We start from the raw sequence: 22,834 nt of genomic DNA, 5'->3' as shown, positions 1-22,834 counted from the left end.
TCAATCAGAAATTATTTTTTTATTTCCGGTATACACATGTGCAAGTGTCAAAGACAAAATGCCAAAGAAAAAAACTGGTCAAAGAAAAAAAGCGGAAAAGCAGAGAGAAAGACAGAGAGAAATAAGAACACAAGAGAAATCACTTGTGGAAAGGCCATGCAACTACATTATGGTACAAAGTCTTCAGATCTATATGAATAAAGCAAGATTTCATAAAGAAAGGGGGAGGGTGGTAATTTCTGATCTAGCTTATCTTTAACTTTGTTTAAGAACCATATTTTTTATTTGTAGTACAATTGTTGCTTAATATACAGTGTTTTTGACTCCATTAAGTATTCAATCTTATTTTTGTGCACATATTCATCATGACTTTCATGTTCAGTCACCGGGGAGGTCTACTGCTACAAATGACATGTATGTGTAAACTACATATATAATTTATGACCAAAAATGGTGCATAGAGTAACAAATATCAGCAGCGGTGTGGTACACAAATATTATTCGCATCATATCATAACATTTAGAAATTGGAAAATATATTTCCGATCACCTTTGTGGTGACATATTTGTGTTCAAAACTGTTGTATTGACTACATTTTTGGGCAGTCTCAGGTGTTTTCATGCAGCATGTGCTATATCTGATTAAAGAAAAAACGTAATTAAACATCAGCCATGATCTTAATTTTCAAAGTAAATAACTTTATCACATGTATTATGTGAAATAAAATTGAGAATGGAAATGGGGAATGTGTCAAAGAGACAACAACCCGACCATAGAGCAGACAACAGCTGCAGGCCACCAATGGGTCTTCAATGCAGCGAGAAACTCCTGCACCTGGAGGCGTCCTTCAGCTGGCACCTAAACAAATATGTATACTAGTTCAGTGATAATGGACGTCATACTAAACTCCGAATTATACACCCAAGCATCTTAGATTAAAAATGATACATGACTAACAAAGGCCAGAGGCTCCGGACTTTGGACAGGCCCAAAAATGCGGCGGGATTAAACATGTTTTTTGAGATCTCAATCCTCCCTCTATACCTCTAGTCAATGTAGAAAAAAACTAATGCACAACAGTATGGACAGTAAAAATCTATGTGAAAGTTTGCTAGTACAGACGAGAAATTTTCTCAAATTATAATCTTTCAAGTATACATGTACTTGTTATAATTTCTATTGAAAACCCCAAGGGCCTTTTTTGTTAATATAGTATTTGTTTCCAGAAAACATGTTAAAGGACCTAACTGTTCTTGTAAAAAAAAAAATGTTCTTTGGCCTAGTTTGTTTGTTAATTTTGTAAAGGTGTCTACAGTAAATTGTTGATTTGTAATTGAAAAACATTACTTTGTTTGTTGGTCACGATAAAACCAAAAACATTACTTTGTTTGTTGGTCACGATAAAATAATAATATTGATACAAGGAATTTCTGAGGAAGTGCCTAAAACATCCTCTGATACAGAATTCTGGGAAGAAAGTTTGGTAGTCAACAAAAACCCAAATTTAATGTCAAAGCCGTCTCAAAGGAATATGAACAAGGTGACAATACAAGTATAAATTTGGCACGATAAAACATGATATTTGTGTATTTGAGGTAAACATGTACATCACTTATGTGTTTCAATTCTGTAACCTTAAACTTAAATGTTAAGAACATAACATTGTATTGGCATGAGTTGCCATTCAAACAAGGTTTATATTGGACTTTTGAATTGAGTAAAAGATGTTTCAGTTTTGCAATTATTTGGCAACTCATTCCATAGATTGATTGCAGAAGTTGACATGTATGTGCTGATAGGAATTATAAGGTCAGGAAATTAAAAATTCTGTTTATAAATTAGTTATTGAAAATCTCTTGCCAAGAGAAGTAATGTATAAACAATCATGTTCTTTTGTTTCAGGAATGTGATTCGTGTAAAAAGTAAGTAAACATAAACATAATAAAGAAAAGAAGATTTGATAACTTTAAATACATGTAATACATGTAATAAGTGAGCAAGTACTGTAACAAGTAAATTTTTATATATTAAATCTTGATTAGCTTTGTAGTAAACATGATGTGACTTGTACTATCAAATGTTGTGTTGATGCATCCTTTTCTGATGAAATGATATTTGTAAAGCTGCAATCTGCACATGCTTTCCAGTTCTTTTCTACATCTATGACTTTCCAATAGAGTTAAGACATTAGCAGGAAACAGAAGTCAATGCCAAAGCAAAAAAAAACTTTTACGATATATATATTTATAATGCATAAGTTTTTATAGTTAAATTTTTTTCCTTCCTCACAGGCAACAGAAGAACCGAGCATTTTGTTATTTTTGTAACACACTTCAGAGACTTCCTGTTTGTGGACAGTGTGGTATGTTGATTTGTTGACAGATAAGTGTTTTGATATGTGTATTTTTGTTATATATGCTCATCAGGCCCTACATAACATTTATTTTAGTTCATTTTCCCATTGAGGTTGAAAGCATACTTTAATACAGGGAAATGAAAAATGCAACACATTTTCTCTCGATTATTATTTTTTATAAAGCTTCCTTTAAATCCATTCCTTGTTTTTGTTTTACTCTCACAACTCTTTCATATGTTAGGCCAGGGTTTTTTAATGTGTTGGTTTACGGATTTTCCCCATGAAAAAGTCGAGTCGGTCAGTCGGATAGAAGAAGGGAAAAGATATCTCAAGACAGAAAAATATGCAAAAAAAAAATATATTTTACCTTTCGAACAATATGTTTGGTTTACTATTTTATCATCATTTCTTATACTGGATCGATGAAATATTATTAATCAGCTGCCATAAACATCGTATGACATTGTCTAATAATTTTCTGTGAAAAAAGGGGGGTTGTGTCCATGGACAAAGACGAAATTAAATCGTCATTTCACAAACGTAGCCGTAAACAAATTTCACGAAACTTAGTGATTAATGATCTTTAAACACGAAAACTGATAAAGAAAAAAATACAAAAACATCGTACGAAAATAAGTTTAAACACACATGTCAAAAACGTAATAGACTCTTCCACTGGAAAAGAAACGAGTATATTGGGTTCATCAGTTGTCATGCATTCCCGTTTTTTTATATCTAAATGGACGAATATTTTTTAAATTATCAATGACACAAGTCTGAAGGAAATTCCAAAGGATATGTTTTAATTAAGTTCTTTAACTTGCCATCTTCCACGGTTGGACAAGTTCATTTTCCATTTTCTATGGTACGGAATGAAGACAAAAACGGGAAACGAACATAATGTGTAATGGCTTTTAAACACAGGTTTCGTTCCGCAAAATTATTTGCGCAAACGACATTTCAAGGTCAGTTATTATTGATTTGTCTGTTTTTAGATACATAATTGGAAGTTTCAGTTTTCACAACAGAAAGTTTTATCAATTCGGTTAGTGTTTAATGCATTTCATTTGATAAAAAAGGATATTTTATTTATTTTTGAGAGGTATTGCTTTTTGGGTCGGCGGAAATAAAAAAGCGAGAAAAAGTCAATTTTATTTTTATTCTGCAAATCAGCAAAATCGGCCCGGCGGATTCGTAAACCAACAAATTAAAAATCCTGGCCTTAATTGGTTTAACATGTTTAATTGATTAATGATGCCATACATGTAGTTTTAAAGTTATATGATATTTCAAGTTGAAAAATGTTTTATATGGCCCGGCAACGAAGTTGTTGGTGCCATATAGTTTTACCCTTGTCCGTCATTCCGCAACAAACCATTATGCGGAGTTGTTTTCTATACGCCTTCAGATATTGGGCTGATTTTTAACCGGATTTTTGTGACAAAAATGTCGGTTATTGATTTGGGGATGTACGGCGGGCGGGTGGCAATCAAATGTTGTCCGTGCATTGACTCATGAACTGTTCAACCAAAGCTTTTAAAATTTTAATATGTTGTTACTGACAACTAAATGAAGGTCAAGTTCAATAATGGCGATTTTGACTTTTACCGTTCAGGAGTTATGGTTCTTGAAAGATTGAAAAATGGAGTTTCCAGTCGTGTCCGTGCATTAACTCATGAACCGTTCAACCAAAGCTTTTAAAATTTTAATATGTTGTTACTGACAACTAAATGAAGGTCAAGTTCAATAATGGCGATTTTGACTTTTACCGTTCAGGAGTTATGGTTCTTGAAAGATTGAAAAATGGAGTTTCCAGTCATGTCCGTGCATTTTTGCATGAACTGTTCTACCAATGCTTCCCAAATTTTAATATGTTGTTACTGATGACAAAATGGAGGTCAAGTTCAATAATGACGATTTTGACTTTTACCGTTCAGGAGTTATGGTTCTTGAAAGATTGAAAAATGGTGTTTCCAGTAGTGTCCGTGCATTTTCTCATGAACCATTCAACCAAAGCTTTTGAAATTTTTATATGTTGTTACTGATGACAAAATAGAGGTCAAGTTTAATAATGGCGATTTTGACTTTTACCGTTCAGGAGTTATGGTTCTTGAAAGATTGAAAAATGGAGTTTCCAGTCGTGTCCGTGCATTTACGCATGAACTGTTCTACCAATGCTTCCCAAATTTTAATATGTTGTTACTGATGACAAAATGGAGGTCAAGTTCAATAATGACGATTTTGACTTTTACCGTTCAGGAGTTATGGTTCTTGAAAGATTGAAAAATGGTGTTTCCAGTCGTGTCCGTGCATTTTCTCATGAACCATTCAACCAAAGCTTTTGAAATTTTTATATGTTGTTACTGATGACAAAATAGAGGTCAAGTTCAATAATGACGATTTTGACTTTTACCGTTCAGGAGTTATGGTTCTTGAAAGATCGTAAAATGGCGTTTCCATTCACGTTGTTGCATTTACTCATGAACCATTCAATCTAAGCTTTTCAAATTTTAATATGTTGATACTGATGACAAAATGGAGGTCAAATTTGATATTGACCATTTTCACTTTCACATTCATCAGTAATGGTTCTTGTGATATTGCCAGGACACAAATAAATGTTAATAAATCCGGTTTGCTGTCGTTGTGACAGCCTCTTGTTGGTATGTGAGTTAACCATGTCGAGTTACAGATCAATTTTAAGTTTCGTTCCACACCACTAGTTTTTGCCAAAATTGGGGGCTTTAGACTTTGATAAATTGTTGAAAATCACTTTTTTTCTAAATACTTTCAGATATTGGGCTGATTTTTGGTATGTGAGTTACTCATGATGAGTTTCAGATCAAGTTTGAGTTTTATTCAGCTCAGCTAATTTTTGTTGTAATTTCAGGCTGTGGACTTAGGTAAATTTTTGAAAATCACAGTTATACGGACCTTTTTTGTAAATTCTTTCAGATATTGGGCTAATTTTTGGTATGTGAGCTAACCATGATGAGTTACAGATTAAGTTTCGTTCCGCTCAGCTAATTTTTGCCAAAATTAAGGGTTTATAACTTTGAAAATTGTTGAAAAACACAGTTATATGGACATTTTTCTATACGCCTCCAGATTTTGAGCTGATTTTTGATATGTGAGACTACCATCATTTTTGTGTCCACATGTGTTATTAAAATTGCAGATTTTTCAACTTTTTGAGACGGGGCCATTCGTGTTGTTTTGACACATCTAGTTTATAACTAAATGGCTAATTTTTTTTTTTATAAAACCAATGTAAGAAAATTCCTTTATTTGCCCAAATGTGAAATAAATTGATTCTTTTTTTTTTTTTTTTTCAATCCAATCCATTTACAGTCACGTCTCAGTCATTACAGCTGAACGGACGTGCTGGGCCAACTCTCCTTTACCCGCTATCTTCGATGAGGGTTTATTGTTAGATGATCAACGACTTACTACTTAAGATGACAGAAACCAATCCAGTGCCGTACAGATAGACGTAATAGTTGGCGTACCCGCGTTAACATGCACTCCAAAACCATTGTATTATGGGGAGTGTTATGCCGATTAACGTCCGAGGGCTGTATCCTAGGCTGTTGGGTGATACGACCTTCATTTCACTGCCTCACGGCTTTGGTCCTGATAACGCTTCCTGTCATCTTTAGAACTACGTCCACGATTCATCTACCAGTACTCCATCATCGAGGCTAGCGGGCTGCCAAGCTGACCAATCTGGCCCTGAAAGCAGCCGTTAGTGAAGAAATAACACCAAAATAGTAAACAAACAAAATCAACTCAACAAAACCAAGATGGCGGCCTCCATTTGGCGTCCTTTGCTACCTGTTCCTGACCCACGGCACAAAATATTCAAACGCTCACCAACAGCCTTCGGGCACCGAGCCGACCGTGCGAGGGCTGTATAGCCAGTCAAGGTCGTTAAACACTTCCATATATATATATATTCTTTTAATACCCCCGCTTTAAAAAAGGGGGGGTATACTGTTTTACCTCTGTCTGTCCGTCCGTCAGTCCGTCAGTCCGTCAGTCCGTCCGTCAGTCAGTCCGTCCCATGAAACTTTCGTCACATTTTTCTCAGGAACTACACATCCACCCTTTCTGTAATTTGGTATCAACATTTATATATGTCAGCCATACCGTGTGATGCGTTTTCAGATTCATCACTTGACAACTTCCTGTTTACCGAACACTTGTCTGATTTTACACATGATAGCCAAGTTGAAAATTTTCGTCACATTTTTCTCAGGAACTACAATACAAGGATTTCTGAAATTTGGTTTCAGGATTTATATAAGTCAGCTATACCGTGTGATGCGTTTTCAGATTCATCACTCGACAACTTCCTGTTTACCGAACACTTGTATGATTTTACACATGATAACCAAGTTAAAAATTTTCGTCACATTTTTCTCAGGAACTACAATACAAGGATTTCTGAAATTTGGTTTCAGGATTTATATAAGTCAGCTATACCGTGTGATGCGTTTTCAGATTCATCACTCGACAACTTCCTGTTTACCGAACACTTGCATATTTTTACACTATTAATATTATCCACTTGCGGCGGGGGTATCATCAGTGAGCAGTAGCTCGCAGTTTCACTTGTTTTAATTTCTTGCTTCCAGCAAACAATTTATGGACATGGTTTCTGTAATCAGTTACCATAGCATTACCTTTCTTGTTAAAATCCAGTGATCACAATATGCAAGTGCCAAGGAGAAAACCAAACGTAAACATCGTTCTGTCATCGAAACAAACTGTATCTTATTGTAAATGTTATACACTTGCTTACCTGAATATCCATGCTTCTTTGTTGATTGTCAACAAAGGTGACAATCGTTCAATCTCTGCTTCAAAACACTACCATTAATTAGCTGCCATATTTTCACAACACTGACAGATTAAAAATATTATTTTGATTATTATACCAATTGGATGCGTATAAAATTATAAATTGGTGCACAGTATACTAATTATATTATATATGCATGCATTCAATGGTTCAAGAATTAGATTAATATTATTTTTTCACCTGTCACTCGTTTCATATAACTTAATGTTTCAATTGTTTGTTATTGTGACAACACAGAAAATGGTAACTATTATTGCTGATGTATTAAAAAAAAGACCAATTTGTTTCTTTTTGTTTTTTTATACACTTTAAAAATATATTTTTTTAGGTAAACAGAAATGTTTAGCCAAGATGGGTGACTGTGTTATCAAGCATCCAAATCAACATACAGTAGGACTGAACATGGTGGTATGTATATAAAGAACAGATTGAATATCCTACAAATTTCATCTTTTAGGCCTAAATTAATATATTGTTTGTTTCTCCAATCCCGACCCTGCCAAGCCAGGTGTGGGTAGGTAGGTAGGGAAATTTTATTTTTTTTTCTTTCAAAAAGCTTGATCAGTCGAACCCAGTGATTTTGCTAGCGCTCGTCATTTTCGTATTTTACGAAAGGATTTTCTCATTGACGAAAGTATTTCAAATCAATTTCATCACTTTAATTTTGAAAGTGTAAAAAAAATTTCGCAATAAAAACTATAAATCTACCTGTCTTCATGTTTTTGACAAGTTTATGACCTCCAGGTAATTAACATTTTCAACAGGTGTTACAAGTTGTGATTACAACTAATCCGCTAATTAAATCGCCATCAGATGGGTCACTTATCCGTAATTTATTAATTAACCCCATAATTGAATGACCATCATAATTATTTCCGCAGGAAAATCAGTCAGTCGGCATTTCAACAACCAGGAGTATAATTTCGTCATTTAATCAAAAATGTAACAACCCGGACAGTTCGCATTTGAATTTCAATATTTCCCAAACGATCACAATCTGAAGTTAGTTTTTCGTAGATTCGTCATTCGAAGGCATTTTCGTCATATTTGATTTAAATTTTCATCAAAAACTTTCGACAATTTCCATTCAAAATAAAGAACTTTAATGTTTTTATTCAAAAAGTTCACGAGAAATGTTTTAAACAGGTGCTTCCTGTATTGTGTTCTACGCATGCGTGAAAGTATTCTTTTGACTATTTATAGACATTAAAAACGTAAAATACGAAATCATTTAGAATCAATCAAACGAGAGAGACAAATATATATCTCTTACTTAAGGAATTTAAATCGAAAAATGTTAACTTCCTGATGAATCCGGACTCGTTTTTGAATTTATTATCCACGTGTCACTTCCCGTTTTCGTTTCATTTTAAAATTGAAAGTAGTAAACGTGATCTATTGTTGATTTGTTGACATACTCCTTTCAGTCATTATAATCGTTCCAAAAAGGATTTTGTACATTTCCAACTTAATAGAAATGATTTCCAAATATCGACTTAGACGTTTTATAAGGATAATGATTATGCAGTGAAATAATCATTGCACATTAATTTCTGCTGTGATTCCTTGTTTAAAAAATATAGAATCCAACATTTGTTGACCAGGAATGACCCCTGGAACAAACTGAAGAGAAATTGTGAACTAAATTTCTGGATTCCATGTCAGAATATTTCATAATAATGGCCAATACAGTAAAATCATACAATAACTGCCAATCATGCTGGTGCCTCAATCTCTTAAAATCTGACTAAGTCAAAAGATGAAACTAGTAATATACATCATTGGTCCATTGCTTTTACACAAAATGAGGTTGATTTTAATAGCGCGCAAAAGTGACTAAAGCCCTCAAAATCCTAGCTTAAACCCTGGTCGAACCAGCAAGCCTGAAAATTATTTTTTTCCAAAAAGCAGGAACAATTATCAGTCAAACCAGCAATAAATGAATGGATAAAATAATATTTGACTTAGTTTTGACAATAAAATTTTGTGAGTCGAATCATATTTGCAGGGTCGGTCAGGATTTGGAAAACAAACAATATTTTATTTTAGGCCTTACTGTAATGTATATTCAAATACATATGCAAAGTTGAGTACATTTTATTTGAACTGTTAAATTCTTGTTTTAATAATATAGAGGACATATCAATTATATATATTGATAAAGGACTCTAAGTTTTGAATTTTCCTCTGACATGTCTGAGTTTGGTATTTTTTTACTCTTTATACATATGTATATTATTGATATTTTGATGAGACAAGCAAATGATATTTGGTATGCAACCGTAAAAGCATCTTTAATTTCAGAATTTTAAGTGTATATAATTTTTATTTATGATGTAAGTGAATCTTGTTTATTCTATGACACTAAAATGAGGGGATGTTTTTATTAAGCAGTCTGTAAATTCAATGAGGCCTTGTTTTGCTACAACCATACATTTTATTTACATTTCAGGGAGCTGTATGTGATTTCTGCGAAGCCTGGGTATGCCATGGTAGTAAATGTTTGACTACACATGCCTGTACATGTCCTCTTAGAGATGCTGAATGTGCTGAATGTAAAAGATGTGTATGGGACTTTGGTATGTTAGGCAAAGAGAAGGGAAACAACTCTGTTATAAAAAAAAATACTATGTCTAAAATTCTTTCAACAAAAAGCAAATAACACATAGTCAGGTCCAAACCACCTCATGTTATATAAATTAACTTGTTTGAAAGAGAACAGTGAACAATTTCGATCAATATATAGTGTATCATTGAATATACTTGCTTACTTTTACTATTATACCCATTTATAAAACATTTTACATATATGCATTACTGCAAATCAACTTATTTTCTAAGATACATTTTGTGAGGTTCAGATTTTTCTAGCAGACTTCACAACAATTTGTTTACTTGATTTTGGATTTTTATGGCCTTGCAATGAAGTTGTCGGTGCCATATAGTTTAACCCTTGTTCGTAATACCGTCTTTCCCTAATTCCATCATTCTGTCATTCCATCATTCCACAACAAACCATTATACAGACGTTTTTTCTAAACGCCTTCAGATATTGGGCTGATTTTTGGTCTGTAAGTTTACCATGATGAGGTACAGATCAAGTTTTAAGTTTCGTTCCGCTCTGCTAATTTTTGCCAAAATTACTTTGATAAATTGTTGAAAATCATAGTTATACAGACTTTTTTCTAAATGCTTTTAGATCAAGTTAAAGATTTGTTCTGCTCGGCTAATTTTGGCTGTAATTTCAGGCTTTGGACTTTGATAAATTTTTGAAAATCACAGTTAAACAGACTTCTTTTATAAACGCTTTCAGATAATGGGATGATTTTTGGCATGTGAGTTAACCATGATGAGTTACAGATCAAGTTTAAGTTTCTTTCCACTACGCTAATTTTTGCCAAAATTAAGGGTTTACGACTTTAAAAATTGTTGCAAATCACAGTTATATGGACTTTATTTCTATACGCCTCCAGATTTTGAGCTGATTTTTCATATGTGAGTCTACCATCATGATTGTGTCCACATGTGTTATTGAAATTGAAGATTTTTTAACTTTTTGAGACGTGGCCATTCATGTTGCTTTGACACATCTAGTTTTTAGCTCACCTGGCCCGTCATCCGTCGTCGTTAACTTTACAAATATCTTCTCCTCCAAAACTACTGGGCAAAATTTAACCAAATTTGGCCACTATCTTCATTTGGGTATCTAGTTTAAAAAATGTGTCCGGTGACCCAGCCAACCAACCAAGATAGCAGCCATAGCTAACAAGAATGTGTCCAAAGTACACGGATGCCCCACTCGCACTATTATTTTCCATGTTCAATGGACCATGAAATTGGATAAAAGATATAATTAGGCATTAAAATTAGAAAGATAATATCATAGAGAACATGTGTACTAAGTTTCAAGTTGATTGGACTTCAACTTCATCAAAAACTACCTTGACCAAAAACTTTAACCTGAAACATGCACTGTCATTTTCTATGTTCAGTGGACAATGAAATTGGGGTCAAAAGTTTAATTTGACTTTAAAATTAGAAAGATCATATCATAAGGAACATGTGTACTAAGTTTCAAGTTGATTGGACTTCAACTTCATCAAAAACTACCTTGACCAAAAACTTTAACCTGAAGCGGGACAGACGGACGAACGGACGCACAGACCAGAAAACATAATGCCCCTCTACTATCGTAGGTGGGGCATAAAAATAGAACAATGGGGTAAAATGTAGATTTTGGCTTTTAACTCTGAAACCAAAGCATTTAGAGCAAATCTCATATAAGATGTCAAATTGTTTACAAAGTCAATATCTATCTGCTCTGAAATTTTCAGATGAATTGGACAACTGGTTGTTGGGTTGCTGCCCCTGAATTAGTATTTTTAAGGAAATTTTGTCGTATTTGGTTATTATCTTGAATACTATTATAGATAGAGATAAACTGCAAACAGCATTAATGTTTAGCATAGTTAGATTTAAAAATAAGTTACCATTACCAAAATGGTCAGTTGACCCCATAAGGAGTTTTTGCACTTTATAGTAAATTTTTAACAATTTTCATTAATTTTGTAAATTTTTGTAAATTTTTACAAAATATTTTCCTCTGTATCTAAAGGGCCAAGTTTATTATAGATAGAGAAAATTGTAAGTAGCAAGAATGTTCAGTAAAGTAAGATCTACAAACACAATTTTGTCATGAATCCACCTGTGTCCTTTGTTTAATATGCACATAGACCAAGGTGAGCGACACAGGCTCTTTTGAGCCTCTAGTTATTTATTATTATAATGGAAGATCCAATTTATCCATATTCAAAACAATATGTTTAAAAGCAAACGTTTTGTTATAGCAAAAAATAAAATGCCTAAAAAAAAGTTTTTAGTAAAGATGTTAAACAATCACAAAAAGTCATCAAAGAAAAACTAAGCAGTAAACAGTAAACTTAACACATAGATATTTGAATTCGTAATCAATTTGTTGTAGAAATGGTAGTAAATTAATTTGTGTCTAAAGGAAATATTTTATTTCAGGTGGTAGAGTGTTTAACTGTTCATACTGTAATAATTTTCTGTGTGAAGATGATCAGTTTGAACACCAGGCTAGCTGTCAACAGTTGGATGCTGAAAGTTTCAAATGTGAGTAACTTAACTAATGCAGGTCTTTATTCTAGTTCATCAGATCTTTGCCTTGTTACACAGTGACCAGTTTGAATATAAAGGATAATGTTACATATCTTCGTATTTGAGTGTTTTAAGCATCAGCAAAACACAATTCTCTAAATACCACAACATTGTGAAAGGGACAAGACTTAATACCTGAACTAAGGAATGTTATTCAATTCTCATATGTTCAGGCAAGCTCTTTTCTGCAAAACTTTTTAATGTAAGAGTATTATTGTCAATTGATTTTTCAAGATTTTCCCTTTTTAACCTACTAGCCATGTCAGGTACACTTGTTGTATTTGCTGTGTTTGTTGTATATGTTTTGTAGAAGTCAAGTTGTTAAGTTAAAGAGACTTTTATAAGCAGAGGGGGCATTAAGTTTTACCCTTGTCTGTCAGTAAGTACATATGTTCTCTAACTTTAGTTTGCCTCAAACAAATGTTATGAAACTTACTCAATGCTTATTACCACAAAACACAGATCCATTTTGAATTTTTGTTGCGTTACTTTTATTGTTCTAGAGTTATGCCCTTTAAAAGCAGGGGCATCATGTTGTCTAATGGACACATTCCACATTTATTTTTATATATTCTGTATATTCTGTTGATCCTCTCTCTGTTCCAGGTGTATCCTGTAATAAACTAGGGCAAGTGTCATGTCTTAGGTGTAAGGTAAGTTATGATATATTTATTTCCTTGTTAATAGTTTTAAGTTATAATCTACATTTTGAAGTATGAAATAGATATAAGAAGATGGGGTATGAGTGCCAATGATACAATTCTCCATCCAAGTCACAATATGTAAAATGAAACTATTAAGAAAGTCTATTAAGAGTCTTTGGATAATTGTCTGTGACAAAAGTGGCAAAATGTAAGACGTTGGTTGGTACATATGAACCACAAATTCAAATGGTCAATAAAGTACAAATTTTCTTTAAAACCATGAAATCAAATGGTCAATAAAGTACAAATTTTCTTTAAAACCATGAAATCAAATGGTCAATAAAGTACAAATTTTCTGTAAAACCATGAAATCAAATATCGTCAAAAATACAAGTTTTTCTCAATCCATGAAAATTTATACCCACGAAAATAAATGATTCCACAGTATATATTGTCAGTTTCTGTCTGGTAGATGGCAATCAATCTTCAATTATATAAGTAATAGATAAACTGTATGAAGTATGGATTAGACGGAAAGTGAGTTAAAGTGAACATGTCCACCTAAAAGGACTCATACTTTGACCTGTATAACAGTTGATAAATGTTTTTAGTGCTTATGTTCATTGATAAAGGTCAAGTATTCTTTCTAAGGTCAGATTATGAGTTACAATGTAGAAAAGTGTCAATACTGTATGATGACCACATGATGATTTATTGTTACAGATTTGTTACTGTGATGACCATGTGAGAAGAAAAGGTTTCAAGTATCCCAAAGGTCAACCCATTCCATGTCCCAAATGTGGCTTCAACACGCAAGAAACGAAGGAAATGAGTATAAATAGTAAGTCTACATCACATTAATATATATATTATCAACCATTAAGGGGTATTAACAGTTTCACATGGTATTGTCATTGTTGAGCCTGAAGAGGGACATATACAGCAACCCTACATTTTGTGGTCAAACCATCATGCAATCTATGAAAATTTTCTTTTTTATGCCCCACCTACGATTTTATGCCCCACCTACGATAGAAGAGGGGCATTATGTTTTCTGGTCTGCATCCGTTCGTCTGTCTGTTCGTCACACTTCAGGTTAAAGCTTTTGGTCAAGGTAGTTTTTTATGAAGTTGAAGTCTAATCGACTTGAAACTTAGTACACATCTTTCCTATGATATGATCTTTCTAAATTTAATGTCAAATTAGAGTTTCATGGTCCACTGAACATAGAAAATAATAGTGCAAGTTTCAGGTTAAGGTAGCACTCCACAGTTAGGTGTGTAGTTTCGCATTTTGGCCGCTGTGGATTTTTCAAATATGAGAGCTAGTGTGCAATAAAATTTATTTTTGGGTAGCTGAGTACTAAAATAGACTTCATATTGGGTTTATATGAACATCAAGATTATGTAATGTATGTAATATAGGCTGTTTTCTGTATGACAGTCCGTATTTGCATGTCCATACCATACATTGGTACATTTGGGGGATATGTGACATGTTCACACACACACACACCCCCCCCCCCCCCCCCTCTTTTTGCAATATTTTATGGTAAACAAATGCAGAATGTTGCCATGGATACACAAAAGGAATTATTTTTCATCCTTTTAACTTTTGAAAATCAAATCTATGGAAAATACTGATTACATACATAAGCACATGTACAACACAAACAGTTAGGTAAATGTATTAGAAGTCCAGGAATAGGAGAAATAGGAGATGATAAAACATTTTGTGGCTCATTTTTAATTTTATTTTCTAACTGTGGAGTGCTACCTAAAGCTTTTGGTTAACGTTTTTGGTAAAGGTAGTTTTTGATGAAGTTGAAATCCAATCAACTTGAAACTTAGTATACATGTTCCCTATGATATGATCTTTCTGGGCGAGTGGGGCATCTGTGTACTATGGACACATTCTTGTTTAATTATTTATAAGAGAAAATGAAATATTTTGATTTTTTAACACAATTTCTACACACCCAACCTATGAACATATCAAAAAATGCATATTCAGATATTTAAGTTACAAAATGATGGGAACATGCATAACTTTACTTGCAACAAAATAACATAAATTGTCTTAATTTTGCATAGTGCATGAATTTCATGAAGCTATTATATAATTATCTGTTCTAAATATCATAACTAAAGTAATATTTATGGTGACTTGAAAAACACCGGTACCACTCAGATTACAATTCTACCTTGACAGGTAGGTTTGTATTTAGCCTATAAAATACATATTTAGCCTTGAGAATTGAAAGGTCAGTTTAGCCCATTCATACAGTAGAAGTTGATAAATTTGGCTTCATGCCATTTACCTTGTCCAAAATTAAGGCCATTTTATTGTTATTGTGATATTGTTTAAGTACATAAGAACCCTATGATATTCTGACCAATACTTCAACTTTGTGCATCTTGATTTAATTGTTCAAAATATGTGAAAGTTGAATATTAGGGTTATTTTAGGACTTCTTATTGTATATTTCTTTTACATGGTAGTTTTTTTTCAGATATAAAAAAAAAAATCTGCTTGATTTTCTAGAAATAGACTATGCTTGCAGGTTATCTATTACACTGTCTTTTTTTTTGTTTACACCAAATCTGACAGATAATTATTTAGTTGAAAATATTTTTAATGAGAGCTGAAATTTTTTCTATCTTTAAATGTTCATAAATGAAGGTTAGAATAATCCTAATGTGAACAAGAATGAAAAAAACATCTACATGTAGGTCACAAAAAAATCAACCAGGATATAAAATTCCAAATATTAATTTATTATACTTATATCAGTTCATATAGAATAAACTTTTAAAGATAATATTGATTCCTATAAACTGGAAACCTCAAGCCACAGTTTTGCATGTTTACAATGTAGGTCATGTCCCGACAGAAAATCAATAAATATGACAGTACGTGTACTCTTAGCACAACACATAAGGTCACTGTGAAATAGACATCTAGGGCATGAAGCAGTCAGTTAATATACCAAACCAGTTTGAATAGATGTCTAGTTTAAAACCAGTTTTGGAATAACAATGATGTGTCCTATATTTTGACAATGTAAATGACATGAGGACCTGCATGAGTTTTTATTAATATATGTATTCTTTAAATTTTTAGGGCTTTTTTTTAACCTTAAAAAATAACTCTCATTCTGTAAAATTCTCATGAAAATGATTTTACTATTTAGTCTTTCTGTTACAAGATTATTTATCAATTCTGTACATTGACCTTTATATTATCAGTATTGCATTACAGTTACCTTTTCCGGTTTTTTTTTGCACAGTTATGCTTTATACTTTTGCACTGCACTATTCTCTATTCTTTATTTTGTTGTTTCATTTTCTTGATTCTCTATTTTTTTGTTGCTGTTATCTGTATTCTCTATTCTGTAAACCCCGTTCTGATCCTCATAGGTAAACTTCTATTGTATGAATGGGATAAACTGACCTTTCAATTCTCAAGGCTAAATATGTATTTTATAGGCTAAATACAAACTTACCTGTCAAGGTAGAATTGTAATCTGAATGGTACCGGTGTTTTTCAAGTCACCATAAAACTTGAGTTATCTTCCTTTATACATGATTTGTAATTGAAACACCTGCAATTATATCCCCAATTCATATTATTGCCTTCCAATGCATTATAATACAATGCAATGTTTGATTTTATAAAATTTCCACCACAAAATGAATGCAATCTCTACCATTCATTGATCATGCACACTTGAATGTTTATGAGCAAATCTGGATGTTGTTGCACATTTATACAGTATTCATGAGCATTCAGGCAAAACTAGGAGAACTATGATTGAGGTTCATGCGTCATTGATAGTTCAAGTTTAGATAAAAATTTACTTTCATGGATTACTATCAGATTAAGGATCATCCAATTATTTTGCTTACAGGTTTAATAGAGCTCACAGATAGATTAGGACTGTATAAATTGATTATCTTGCTTGCAAACTTAGATTAAAAGTTTATTTTACACTGTACATATCTAGAATCAGGGCAATTTAGAGCTTAAAATATTGTCCGGACACATTATCTGCATAGAAAGGAAAATTTAGTACTCTGCTTTTAAATTGGAATAGCCTTATATACATCAAAGACACTTTGTGACCAAAAATTATCTTTTTTCTTCAGCTAATTTTACAATTCTGTTGTATTCTGGTCAACTTAGAGAAACTAAGAGATATAATTGCTTAATAATATATATTGAATTTTACTTTCTTTGAGTTGTTCTTACTTAACTGAGTATCAGATTGTCCTGCAACAGAGTAAGTTTACAGTCCAAAAAATAATGTACTGGTTCTCCCAAGTTCCTAGTTGGGAACATGAACATTGTTTATTAACCTGATATTATTTGACCATTCCAATATTCCTAACTATAACAATGTTTTACAGCTAGGAAGTATGACTATGGTAGACAGAGGAATGATGACCAGGACGGGTATGGTTATACTTATGATGATTATGCTGGGTATCAAGACCATGACTTTGGAGGTGCTAGTGGGTTCTCCTTTGGTGGAGTAAAGTACAATGAGGAGGATGATGAAGATGATGACGAAGACGATGAAGATGATGATGAGGATGATGAAGATGGTAAAGATAATAATGTTTTTTGTATTAGCTAATACTGGACATTGATTTTAACATTCAATTCCTTTAGAACAGTTTTGAAACAAAACTAGATATGTAAATTCATTGCTATCTTACATAAACCTTGAAAAATGTGAGCTGTCACTTAGTGGCACTTTTTATACTATGACTGTAAGTGTTTCCACCTATTGCAGTCAATCCAAAATTCTGACCAAATTGCAATGTTTCATCAAAATAATTTTTCAACAGGTCAGACATTTTACCAAGTCAAAGTATAGTCGTCAGTGTTTGTAGAGCACTTTCATTTCTAAAAAAAAAATATACAACCATAGAAATTTTGAATTGAAAATTAAAATACATCAATATAAATTCAATTTTATGAAATCGCAATAATAAATTTTGCATTTAATAGTGTCCATTCATCGAAAATGGCAATAATAAATGCATGCAATAATTTCTGAATTTACTGTATTTGATTGTTATCAATGTTTCTTAACTTTGAACTCATCTTTTTTGCAGATGATGATGAGGAAGAAGAGGAAGAGGAAGAGGAAAAAGAAGATTTAAAAGATGAGCTTGAGAAATTGAAAGTGGATGCTTCCAAAGATGTAAAAACAGTTTAATGTCTGTGATCCAGTTTTAAAAATAATGTATTTACCTATATACATGTACCGAAGTGCTACAAAATATTTATATCAGAAACAAAGATTATTTATATATTAAATTATCCTTGTTAAGTCTTGTTATCTTGTTATGCCACGCCTACCATTGAAGTGAGAAATATGTTTTCAGATCCATTGCTTTCAAAGTGGCCTTTTAGTGCATGGTATCCTGGACTGGTGATACATGTTTTACCTTCATGCTCGTTGTCCAAAATTTAGAACAGAATGTATTATACACAATATGATGAATTTTTGAGAAAGCCTACTGTTTAAAATCTCATGGTGCTATTTAAAAAAAATTAATAGAAAAGAACACTGCTGGTTTGCCATGAAGTTGTAGTCACATCAATATGAAACATAGTACCCGTACACATGTGAATTTGATGTGAATTTTTTTAAATGTATTTCAATTATGGATTATTACCCATATTCTGCTGTTTATTGGATATAAAAATATGAAAGTGTGAGCAGGTCATGCTGTCCAATTAACACATCTGTACTACTTAAATAGATCAAATTTGTAAAGCGAAGAATCAAAGTATTCAGATTTATATATAGCTGTTATAGGACATTGGTGTTGATTCAAAATTACTGATTTCCAGGGTCTTTTGTTTTCCACATAATAAATATTACCAATAATTAACAACTTCCAGGTCAAATCTGATACTGATATCAAAAGAACTTATTACCTTATCTGTACATTCTGCCTCTATCTGAAGAACCTCCAAGTAGTGTATAATCAGGACATAATCACACCTAACTTTGTCATTATACAGGATTGACACTACTAAGTTAAATCATTAATAAAAAAAGTTTTTTGTTGATTCAATTGTCAGCAGCAAAAACACAAATATTTTACTTATTGGATTATTTTGAGCGTTACATTTGATATTACTGTTCTTGGTTTATTTTTACATTTGAGAATTCTGGTTAGTACTTATCGGAAGAGGGGTGGTTGTAGGGGTCCTAATCCCGAAATCCCAGGCTAAAAAAAATGAAATCCTGAGGTCCCAAATTTAAAGAAATTTAAATCCAGAAATTGGAAAAAAGAATTCCTGGATCCCGAAAGGATCAATCCTGAAATCCAGAGCTTAAAAAATTTATTACAAATCAAAAGCCTGAAAAAGACAATAGAATTTGGTGTGGATCTTATTTATAATGAAATTACTGTATCCAATACAGAATTTTAGCGCATATTCATTCTTAACTGTCATTGCTCTAATTATAGTACTCAAACTCTTAACTTGATTTTATGGCAGACATAATTTTTGTCGACTTCTGTTGCAGAAAGCTTGACATAGGGATAGTGATCCAGCCGTGGAGGCAGTTTTAACAAACATCTTAAAAGCTTTATATTTCAGAAGATAGAAGGCCTTCATACTTTGCATATATAGACATCTTATGTTATGAAGTTTTTGTCTGTCATATTGTCCATCGTCCTTGACCTCATTTTCATGGTTAAGAGACTACTGGAAAAGAAGTTAAAATTTTCATACCCTTAATTTCTCTCAACTCAGTAAAAGGATAACTATATTTTGTTTGTGTGTACCTTGCAAGGTCCTCATGCCTGTCCAATAGTTTTCACTTGACCTATCTCATTTCATGGATCAGTGAACAAGGTTAAGTTTTCATAGTCAAGTCCATATCTCAGATACTAAAAGCAAAAGGTCTACAATATTTGGCGTATGGAATGATTGTAAGGTGTACATGGCCAACTGGCCAATGTCATCTGACCATCACCTCAGTTTCATGGTTCAGTGGTTAAAGTTCAGTTATTGTGTTTGGTCTGTTTTTCTGATACTGCAATAGGTCAGTTATTTTTTGTGTATGAAAATATTTTATCATGTACATTCAGTCTGGCATGTTTTATTTGACCTAACCTCATTTTTACAGTTCATTACTCAATTTAAAAAAAAGTAATATCACAAAAATACTGAACTCTGAGGAAAATTTAAAATAGGAGGTCCCTAATCAAATGCTCAAACACATCAAACGAATGGACAACAGTTGTCATATTCCTGACTTAGTACAGGCATCTTCTTTTGTAGAAAATGATGCATTAATTCTGGTTTTATAGCTAGCTGAACCTTTCACCTGTATGACAGTTGCATAAAATTCTAAAATATTGACAACGATGTGTAAACAAGAAAAACAGATATAATAGGTAAAAGTGTCAAAAATAGTCAACAGTCAACAATTATCTTAATCACTATAAAAACAAACAAATATAGAAACAAATATTTACCATAATTATGCATGGCACATTTAAGAATGACGGGATGCATATATAAGTACATAGTCCCCATATATAAGAAAGAAACACAAAAAGGCATAGACACAGCATAGTTTTGTCTTGCTGTCACCAAAGTTGCAGTATGTGAGACAGATATAACAATCCAGTGGTAGCAGTGTTAGGAACATTGAATATTTCTTAAAAAGGTTATATTTCAGAAGGTAGAAGACCTGGATGCTTCATATCTTGTATGCATATACCTTATGTAAAGAAGTTTCTGTCTGTTTTATGGTCAATGTTCTTGACCTCATTTTTATGGTTCAGCAAATTTGATTTTTTTGTCATGTGAATGAGTAATAGGATAACCATATTTGGTATATGGTTCCTTGCAAGGTCTACATGCCTTCCAGACAGGATTCACCTGACATTGACCTCATTAAATGGATTAATAAGTGATTAAGGTTAAATTACATGATTAAGTCTGTTTAGTAAATTCTATAAACAGGTCAACTATATGTGGTGTATGGAATGACTAGAGGTTTCATGTCAGTCTGGAAGGTTTCATCTGACCTTGATCTCATTTTCATAGTTCATTGGTCAATGTTCAGCTTTTGTGTTTTGGTCTGCTCCTCAAGTACTATAAGCATTAGGTTAACTTCTGTATGGAATGACTATAAAACGTGCATTGATCAGAATGCAGTTATTTCCAAACACATGTGGATAATTAAGCATTTCTCCATTGACATTAGTTCTTCCACAATTGTGTTAAGCATAGATCAGTAGAGGTCATTGGTTTTCTGTTTGTCAATTACTAGTATTTCATCTTTTGCCATCTTGAGGCTTTTAATCTTTTAAACTGTATGAGTTTTGCACATTGTTGAGGCCCTTTGGTGGTTTGTTATTGTTCATATCTTTTACTAAATTAGTACACCTATAAAATGATCGTTAGATACATACAAGTCCTTATCAAAATAGTTATTTCTGTGACTATCTTTCTATCCATTATCATTTTATGCTAGACATTTAACTTATTTGCAATCAATTCCATCTACATGCATATTAAATGTACTGTTACAACTCAAGATTCTACTAACAAGGAAAGGTAACACTAGGCCACTGAAAGCTGAATTGTTAGTTCATTCTAGGTGTCTGAGTGGACATATAGCAATGGATATAGTGCAGGTAGTGTTGTATCGATATCCCAATTGCATGAGTTCAAATCCCGGCCAGGGACCACAGGTATAAATTGACAGCTATACTGCACAAGTTATGGTTGACCTATTACCAAATGGAAATTTGAGGTCCATTAAAAAATTTTAAACAAGAATGTGTCCTCAGTACACGAATGCCCCACTCGCACTATCATTTTCTATGTTCAGTGGACCGTGAAATTGGGGTAAAATCTCTAATTTGGCATTAAAATTAGAAAGATCATATCATAGGGAACATGTGTACCAAGTTTGAAGTCGATTGGACTTCAACTTCATCAAAAACTACCTCGACCAAAAACTTTAACCTGAAGCGGGACAGACGGACGAACGGACGCACAGACCAGAAAACATAATGCCCCTCTACTATCGTAGGTGGGGCATAAAAATGGAGAATGTGTCCATGGGACACAGGTGATGGCCTAAATGGAGAATGTGTCCATGGGACACAGGTGATGGCCTAACTTGTAAGTACCTGTACCAAGTCAGGAATATGACAGTTGTTATCCATTCATTTGATGTGTTTGAGCTTTTGATATTGCCATTTGATTAGGGACTTTCTGTTTTGATTTTTTCTCAGAGTTCAGTATTTTTGTAATTTTACTTTTTGCATATAACGTTATATAAATAAAGGGTTATCATGGTTATAACCCAAGAAAGGTAAAAGTGACACCAACAAAATTTGATCTGTATTTTGGTAATAAGCATTGTGTATAAGTTGAGATTGAGAAAGCAAACAAGTTTATGGGCGATACCAGTGGATGGATGAACTAAGTGCACTTAATGAACCCTCCAGTGAATGCAGTGGCATGAAAAAACAAATGTGCAATATTATTGTATTCTTATATATTTTTGGAAAAGTACTGATTTACAACATCTCTTTCTCCCTTTTAAATCCAAAATTTTTCAGACCATGTAATAAATTTTGCAATCCACAAGTTTTTCCAGGTTGTGGTACTTCTTACTCTATGATTATCAATTTCATCTGGGTTGTGTCCCTTAACCAAGAAACCCTTGTTTAGATCAATGTACCTAGGAATTTTTATATACATATTTGGGGTCCATCATAATTAAAACAAACAAA

General features: G+C 32.8%; 1 protein-coding gene across 1 annotated transcript; it reads left to right on the top strand.

The window, feature by feature from the left end:
- Positions 1 to 3: 3 nt before the first annotated feature.
- LOC143085567 (zinc finger protein 330 homolog) lies at positions 4 to 18,384 on the top strand. Its single transcript, XM_076262005.1, has 10 exons — positions 4 to 172; positions 1,904 to 1,923; positions 2,293 to 2,363; positions 7,550 to 7,629; positions 9,674 to 9,800; positions 12,250 to 12,354; positions 13,006 to 13,052; positions 13,767 to 13,884; positions 17,453 to 17,650; positions 18,167 to 18,384. The coding sequence occupies exons 1-10, from the start codon at positions 59 to 61 to the stop codon at positions 18,268 to 18,270; spliced, it is 984 nt and encodes a 327-aa protein (XP_076118120.1). The 5' UTR covers positions 4 to 58; the 3' UTR covers positions 18,271 to 18,384.
- Positions 18,385 to 22,834: the final 4,450 nt, after the last annotated feature.

This window comes from Mytilus galloprovincialis, chromosome 8, assembly GCF_965363235.1.
Source record: "Mytilus galloprovincialis chromosome 8, xbMytGall1.hap1.1, whole genome shotgun sequence".
NCBI classification, from domain to species: Eukaryota; Metazoa; Mollusca; class Bivalvia; order Mytilida; family Mytilidae; genus Mytilus; species Mytilus galloprovincialis.
The sequence above is the reverse complement of the archived record's forward strand: the minus strand, read 5'-3'. Positions and strand labels throughout refer to the sequence as shown.

Bases quoted from the DNA above. Each gene is read 5' to 3' on its own strand.
- LOC143085567 (XM_076262005.1), top strand. From the start codon at position 59: ATGCCAAAGAAAAAAACTGGTCAAAGAAAAAAAGCGGAAAAGCAGAGA. The intron at 12,355-13,005 runs GTGAGTAACTTA...TCTCTGTTCCAG, and splicing joins GGATGCTGAAAGTTTCAAAT to GTGTATCCTGTAATAAACTA. The intron at 13,885-17,452 runs GTAAGTCTACAT...AATGTTTTACAG, and splicing joins GAAGGAAATGAGTATAAATA to CTAGGAAGTATGACTATGGT.